The sequence below is a fragment of the Schistocerca serialis genome, chromosome 7 (assembly GCF_023864345.2).
Source record: "Schistocerca serialis cubense isolate TAMUIC-IGC-003099 chromosome 7, iqSchSeri2.2, whole genome shotgun sequence".
Taxonomy (NCBI): domain Eukaryota; kingdom Metazoa; phylum Arthropoda; class Insecta; order Orthoptera; family Acrididae; genus Schistocerca; species Schistocerca serialis.
This window is the reverse complement of record NC_064644.1, coordinates 161,286,430-161,294,455: the sequence shown is the minus strand read 5'-3', so window position 1 is coordinate 161,294,455 and position 8,026 is coordinate 161,286,430. Positions and strand designations below refer to the sequence as shown.

Genomic DNA, 8,026 nt, shown 5'->3' with positions numbered 1-8,026 from the left:
CAAATTTGTAAGCATGAAGAATAAAGATGTAGAATTTTACTATTGTTTGTTTTCTTTTGGTAGCTGAAAACTTTCCCCATAAAAAATTTGGAGTCATTACTTTTCAGCATGCCCTCATAGAATACTACTACTGCAGAGTGAACATTATAGTGTTAATAGGACTGGATTTTTTTTTACTAACGATTTTAAAGTGATTTGTACCTTTGTGTTTTAGAAAAAAATAAGATTGTACTGTTTCATCTTATAAGTTCAGTTGCAATTAAATTTCCCCAGCTGCCATTAGAGCTGCCTTTATAATCAGTTTAGCAAAAGTTTAAATTTGGAATATTTCCCTTAAAATTCAAAATGCACTTAGAAAATTTTGGGCTACAGTCTTATCAAAACAGATTTTAGAAATGTGATGTGGTACAGCACTGGGAAGTATCTTGAAATACGATTAATTAATTAGTAACTTTTGAACTGTCATATTTCTAGATAAGTTAATTACCTTCTCTGAACACAGGGTGATGTGGGAACATGACTAGTTACTATTTGTAATAGAATGTGTTTGTATAATGTTTGCTGTGATAATGTTGCCATAATAGTATAATTATTCTTTGGAATTTAACAAAAATTGTAGGTGTACTCTATGACGGTAATTAATTTTCATGGTGTGCATGATAAGGAAATAAAATAAATGGAAAAGTCCAAGTTAAACTGAGTTCTTAATGAACTTAGTGTTCAACAAATTTGCAGACTCTTTGACACATGAGCTAACATCTTTGTGTTGAAAGAGCTTTATAGTCTTGAAAGAGCTTTATTCACAAATGTGTATTTACAGTTATGTGGCATGCACTATGGTAGCATACATACTACATTTTTATTCCATCAGATTATAAGTGCAGTTTCTCATCTTTCCAGAAATATTATCAGTTATCAATACACAACATTTTTCTCTGAAAACATGGCGAAGATAATAAAATGTGTATATTACATTTCAGTACTCTAACTAACAATAATATTTCATCTCCAGTACAAAACCTGAAACACAAGCTTTTTTTCTATTTCTGGCTGCCAAAAGAACACCAAATATATATGTCTCTATTGAGGAACATTACATAAAACTGAATTATATAAGTTCAATGTAAATAAGAAATGTTATTTTGACCATATTTATTGTATGTGATCAACTCTCTTTAAATAGTTAACAAAACCTCAAGTATAACATGTTTGTAAAAATCAGTTATATGCTACACACATTACTCCTTTAATTCTTGGTAGCTATATTTACGATATTACAAAAGTGCCAACAAAGAACATCAATACTTAACATTATGTGTGAATTATATTAAGAGGTCATAGAACAAATAAAGTTATTAAGGATATGGCTAAGGTACAAAAAAGATATAGTTCAATTTTTGTACAATTTACATTCTTTATGGGGGTTAATGGTGAGTAATGGAGTGAATGTTTGTTATGATTAATTTCTACTTATTCTTTCAGATGCTGTCACTTCAACTTTACTGATGTTATATTTTGCTTAAATCACATAAAGAAATGATGTATTTTAAACAGAATGTTAAAAATTGAACCTACGAGGAGCAAACTTGTATGTAAAATCCTGTACATAAGTCAAAAATGAAGACAGAATATTACAGTTAAAAGTAGACTGAAACAGTTTTATATTCATTTCTCATCTACAAAAGCACAGGAAAAACTTTGTAAAAGAAGACTAACTTTTCTTTCTTTCTGTGGCCTCTGATAAACATCAATGTACTCCCTCTTACATACTTCATCTTTAGTGTGATATAAATAATCCTGTAGTTCTGAAAAAAAATTAAGATAATATGATGGTGGCACAAATCTGAACTATTTTTTCACCGTTTCTCATGCTGTTAGATGCCTGCTCTAGCTTACGTATGACATTTGCATGTTGTGTGAACAAAAGAAATCTACTTGTTATGACTACTGAAATTTTCTTCATTGGTATTATTTAACTTGTGTATTGAAACACATAATTACTGTTTTTCTGCCTTGACAGTGATTTTCTGCTTGATGATTGGAAATCTTTTGTAATGCTGTAGGCTGGCTGTTTAACATTAATTATATTCCCATTTAAGTACATTGTGTACGGTGCTCTGTTGGCTTGTGCCTTTACAGTTTTCCAGTCATCTGGATAAGATGCAGATGCTTCTGCCTGCAGCTCTGCTTCAGCAATACATCGTTTTACCTGAAAATTTTTTATGACATCAATGTAACATCTGAGCCGAAAACTGACAATATTATTAAAAGGGTAGCCTGCTACTCACCATATAGAGGAGATGTTGAATCTCACACACACACACACACACACACACACACACACACACACACACACACGGGCCCCCGGCTACCCCAGGCATACGTGTATGAGCTGTTTTTGCATGAATATGTGTGTGTGTGTGTGTGTGTGTGTGTGTTGCCTATCTGTAGTCTTTTTGTTGACCCTGTCTGTGACTTAACATCTCTACTACATGCGAAGTAGCACTCAATTCATTTCATAATATTGTAATTATTTCATCCTAGGTTTTTCTTACATATCAGACTTGATATTATTAGATCTTAGAGCTCTGTACTACTCTGGTAAGGTAAAAAACAAACCAATTTGAAACATATCACATTTTTAAGGTACAGGGTTTAGACAAAAATGTGGAGAAACCACTAGAAATTGTATTTGACCATAAACAGCAGATGTGCAATGTCCTCAGTATGTTGCAAGTGTCATTCATATCCAGCACAGTGTTCTGTGTAGTTGTGAGAGCATTATGTTGGAGCTAAATGAATTTGAATGTGGGAAAATTGTTGTTGCTTGTACAGTGCATGCTTACGTAACCAGATTTGTTGAAGTGTTTGGTGTTTCAAGAGGCACCATCTCAAAGATTTTTATAGTGCACTGTGAAAGTTGAAACACATCCACTAAGTCACAATGAAGAGGAAGGTATGTGTTGGGTGATCATGATGGACAGAGTCCGCGGCTCATGGTCTTGCAGTAGTGTTCTCGCTTCTTGCGCACGGGGTCCTGGGTTCGACTCCCAGCGGGATCAGGGATTTTCTCTGCCTTGAAATGACTGGGTGTTGTGTGTTTATCATCATTTCATCCTCATTCACTCACAAGTCACCGTAGTGGCAATAAAGTACTTGTGGAGCGGCGGCCGAACCGCCCCACGAGGGGTCTCCCAGCCATCAATGCCATACGCTCATTATTATTATTATTATTATTATTATTATTATTATGGACAGTCATTGTGACAAAAAATAAAGAGTAAGACAGCTGCAAATGTCATTGCAGGACTGAATATCACACTCGCAGATCCTGTCAGAACCGAAACAACACAAGGGCAGCTCCATAGCAGGGAACTGCAGGGTAAGCTTGAATTACAAAACTACTCATCAGTGATTTGAATGCCTGTAGCAGGAAAACAAGGTGCCAGAGCCATAAAATCTGGACTGTCGAACACTGAAATACTGCAGTTTGGTTGGATGAGTCTCATTGCACATTTTTTCCAACTTAAGGCAGAGTTTGAGTCCCAAGAGTGAAACATGGTGGAGGTTCAGTGATTATTTGGGCACCACATTGTGGTACCTGACAGGCCACATGGTTACTCAGCAAGGGCACTTTACAGCCAAGGATTATGAGACATTTAACCCTCCAGGAATTTTTAAATCTGTGCACACATTACAGCAAAATTAAAATTCATTCTGAACTGGTAACTGTTTTGACAATGTTCTGAAAAGTTTTGCATCTCTCTGGATTGCAACATCCATTAAAGAGCTGACTGCATTTGATCCACAGAGACCACAAACACTAATTACTTCAAGCAGAGAGGCATTTAAGCAGTCGTTCTTCCCACATTTCAGACACGATTGGATGAGGAAGGAACCCTGACATGTGGTACCATGCAAAGTACAATCAAGCAACAGATGTATCCTACAAACCATTATACAAAACCCAACATTCCATTGTTACCAGCACTTCCAATTTTCACTAGATATGTTAATGTTGTCACATACAAAGAACTGCATATGTGGATCATTATCACATTGGCTTAGCATTTCACAGTGTCTGCCCTTTCAGAGTAGATGTGTGCAGGAAATCACATTCCTTTTGCAAAATGCTGAACATTCTGTTATCTGTTCAGTATTTTGAAGACTAAGCATAGTGTCACATCCCAAAGATGTGTTTCTTCATTTAAATCAGGGTTCCAGTCTAATTTAATTCCTTTAGTCTCATTTGGCCCAACTACATAGTTCCTACATAGTAGGTAGTCTTTTGCATCAAAAACAAAAAGACAAAATCTCAGTTGTGGGAATATTATAGTGTAGGCAATAGAGAATTATGCAGTGCTTGTACTACACCTAATAAGCTTTGGCTGAGGAACTAAAAGCAGTGAACCAAAGCAGAATCATGAGAAACTGAGAAGAGGGCCGGCTTGCCATCTTGGAACAAAACACTTTCCCCACTTACTGGTCTGTACTTGGATGGATGGGAACATTCACTGCCATAAAGCCATTGTTTTTTGTGAACAATATTGAAAACAAGTTTGGTGAAGTGGAGTCTCTCAGTAAGATGTGGTTGGGCTCCCTGTTGATCAAAGCTTCTTCTGCCACCCATTCTACAGCTATTTGTGATAGTGATCTTGGCAACATCCCAGTGTCTGTTAGCCCTCATCAGCCACTGAATATGGTCCAGGGAGTGATTTTTCATTGGGACCTCATCCTCCAAACTGATGAGGAACTCCAAGGTAATCTAGAGCGATGTGGCGTTCACTTTGTTCGACATGTGCAGAAGGGTAATAAGGACAACCACACTGATACCAGCGCCTTTAATTTGGCTTTTCAGAGAGATACCCTCCCAGAGAATGTCAATGTTGTGTGCTACCCATGTGATGTGAAGCCATACATTTTGCCACCCATGAGGTGTTTTCCGTGCTTGCTGTACAGTGGACTCTCTGTGACTGTGGACACCTACTCCTTGAGGGAAGTCCCTGTGTTCCACCACCTGTGTGTGTAAATTGTCATGACTGCCACTCTCCACAAATATTCGATATGCAAACCATGAATGCCACACCGATTCCTTTGGACTCCTTACGAATATCTCTCGTACATGCTCAACATTCACTTCACTCACACTGGGATGTCTGCTTCTCTTTGCCAGGCTCAAGCAACCCGTCATAATGAATTTGTTGTGCCAGTGGTAAATGGCCTTCCTTGTTGGTTGCTTCTTACCATACTTAGTTCTAAATATCCATTGAACAGCTGTAGCACACTTGTTTTTGTTGAACTCCAGCACACAGAAAGCTCACTCCGCACCTGAACTCGCCATGTTTGTGACTAGTGCTGACTATTGGCAAATTACCAAACTACACTGTGACAGCATACATGAAAAAAAAAACTTTCTGGGTTTCTCTTCAAAACGACATATGTATGATATCTGTACAATGTTTGGTTCTTGTGCAATAAATAATTGAAAATGTTCCTGGACTTTATGTACGCCCTGCACGACTGACTCCTCCCAGTGTTGATTTCTTCAATTTTTGCCTCTTTTACATCGTTTCCTCCTCCTCCCTCTTCCTTACCTCAACCCCGTCTCCCTCTCCCCTTCCCCTCCCGTGCAGTCCCCATGCTCTCCCATCCAGATGCTGCTCCTCCTCCCCAGCCAAAGAAGTACCCCCCTTCTTCTCTGGCACCCACCAGTGATGGGGCTGCCCCCCCCCCCCCCCCATCCCCCTGGACTTCTCTCCCCTGACATCTCTCAGGCTGGATACTTGCTATCACAACTGTGCCACAAGATGTACCATCTGTATGTCCAAGGTTGCTCGCTCACTTTTGGTCTTGAACCTTGCAGAAGGACGTGTGTCCTGTCCTGTCATCCTCCAAAAGAGAAGAAGAAGAAGTATAAGTCCCAGGACAAGGTCCTCCCTGTGCCTACAGAGGTGCCATCTCCCCTCTCACAACCTGAGTCTGGCCTCTTTACGGATATTGTCCCATCCTCATCGGTTATGACCACTAAATGAGTGACCTGACATTTCTTAGGCTTCTTTGTATCTAATCTGGACTCTTGCCACACGCTAATCCACTGAAATTGCAATAGATATTGTCATCACCTATTGGAAATACAATACTTTTTTGCCTCTTCCCCTATATTCAGCCTCACTCTTCAAGAAAAGCATTTCTGTGATGACCATTTTCCAATGTTTCATACTCATCGGGCATTCTGTGGGAACAGTGCTGGCTCCAGGATAGCATCTGGAGGGGTCTGCACTTTGGTTTGCACCACTGTCGTCAGTGACTGGATCCCCTTTCATACCAACCTTGAAGCAATGGCAGTACGAGCGCGAACGGCCTCAGAAATCACCATTTGCAATGTCTACCTCCCTCCAGGTAGGCCACTTGAACTGCCTACATTAATGCAGCAACTTCCTCCCCCATGTCTGGTACTTGGGGACTTCAACATGCCACCCCCTGTGGGAGAGTGCCACTTCAACTGGTAGGAGTCTAATTGACCAACTTATTACAGACTTTGATCTGTATCTCCTCAATGACAGATCCCCTACCCAATTCAGTGCCACACATGGCAGCTTTTCTACTATTAATCTCAGGATCTCCTTCCCTGCTCTTGTGGCTTCCCTATATTGGTCACCTCATGATGATCTTCATGACAGTGACCACTTTCTGGTGATTCTGTTGTTCCTCTGCAACTGCAACACAGACAGGCCCACAAGTTGGGCATTCAAGAGGGCCAATTGGCCTTTATACATGTCTGCTGTGCATTTCAACACCTCTCTCTTGGATTGCATTGATTCGGTTTTGCAAGATGGTGGCACTGCTATCCCCCTGTCCACAGATCCCATTCAGTCATTGACCAGTATTGTGGTGGACCAAAGATGTAGCAGTTACTATCCATGACGGCCAATGGGAACTGTTGTGATCTAAATGACACCCTTCACAGACCAACCTCATCGCTTTTAAGAGTCTTCATGCTAAGGCCAACTAACTTATTAAACAGAGTAAAAAAGGAATGCTGGGAGCATTATGTTTCCTCCCTGCAGACATTGTAGATTTGGTCCTGGCTCCATAGCCTTCTGGACTGACAGCAACTGTCAGCTGTTCAGGGTGTTATCCTATAGGATGCTCTGTGTACTGATCTATCAGTCCTTGCAGAACACCTCGCAACACACTCTGCAACAGCATCGGCATCTTCTTCCTATCCTGCTACCTTCCTCCAGCAGAAATGACTAGTTGAAGAAATCTCACTCTTTTTCAATTCTGCCAAGATGAAGCCTATAATGAACACTGAATGGAGATTTACGCAGACACTTACCTCTTCACATGATGTGGCCCCAGGACCAGATTCCATCCACAACCAGATGATCCAACTCTTCGATGTTACCCAGAGGCCACATCTACTCAGAGTTTTCAACCACATTTGGCTCATGGGTGCCTTGTCCACCCCAGTAGCTGAGTGGTCAGTGTGATGGATTGCTGTCCTATGGACTCGGGTTCGATTCCCGGCTGGGTCGGGGATTTTCTCCACTCAGGGACTGGGTGTTGTGTTGTCTTTATCATCATTTCATCCCCATCCAGTGCCCAGGTTACCCAATGTGGCGTCAAATGTCATAAGACCAGCACCAAGGCGGCCAGACCTGCCCACCAAGGCGGCTGGACCTGCCTCGTAAGGGGCCTCCCGGTCAATGATGCCAAATGCTCATTTCCATTTCCATGGGTGCCTTCCCCTTGAAATGTCAAGTCAACATAGTTATCCCCATCCTTAAGCCCGGAAAGAGCCCAATGTCTCTCAACAGCTACTGACTGATTAACCTGACCAGCATACTTCATAAACTTCTTGAGAGGATGGTTAGCTTCTGATTATGTTGGGTACTCAAATCTCAGAGACTTTTGTTGCTGTACCAGTGTGACTTTCAGGAAGGATGATCTACAACTGACAATTTACTCAAATGGAAACAGCAATCTGACAGGATTTTACTTATTATCAACATCTTGTCATGGT

At 40.5% G+C, this 8,026-nt stretch overlaps 1 protein-coding gene across 1 annotated transcript in view; it reads right to left on the bottom strand.

Annotated features, from left to right (window-relative positions):
- Positions 1-1,580: 1,580 nt before the first annotated feature.
- Positions 1,581-8,026, bottom strand: part of LOC126412450 (ionotropic receptor 93a) — a 200,096-nt gene continuing 193,650 nt past the window's right edge. The window contains exon 10 of the mRNA XM_050082056.1: positions 1,581-2,209. Coding sequence (XP_049938013.1) covers positions 1,973-2,209 — 237 coding nt within the window. The 3' untranslated portion in view covers positions 1,581-1,972. The remainder of the gene's footprint in view (positions 2,210-8,026) is intronic.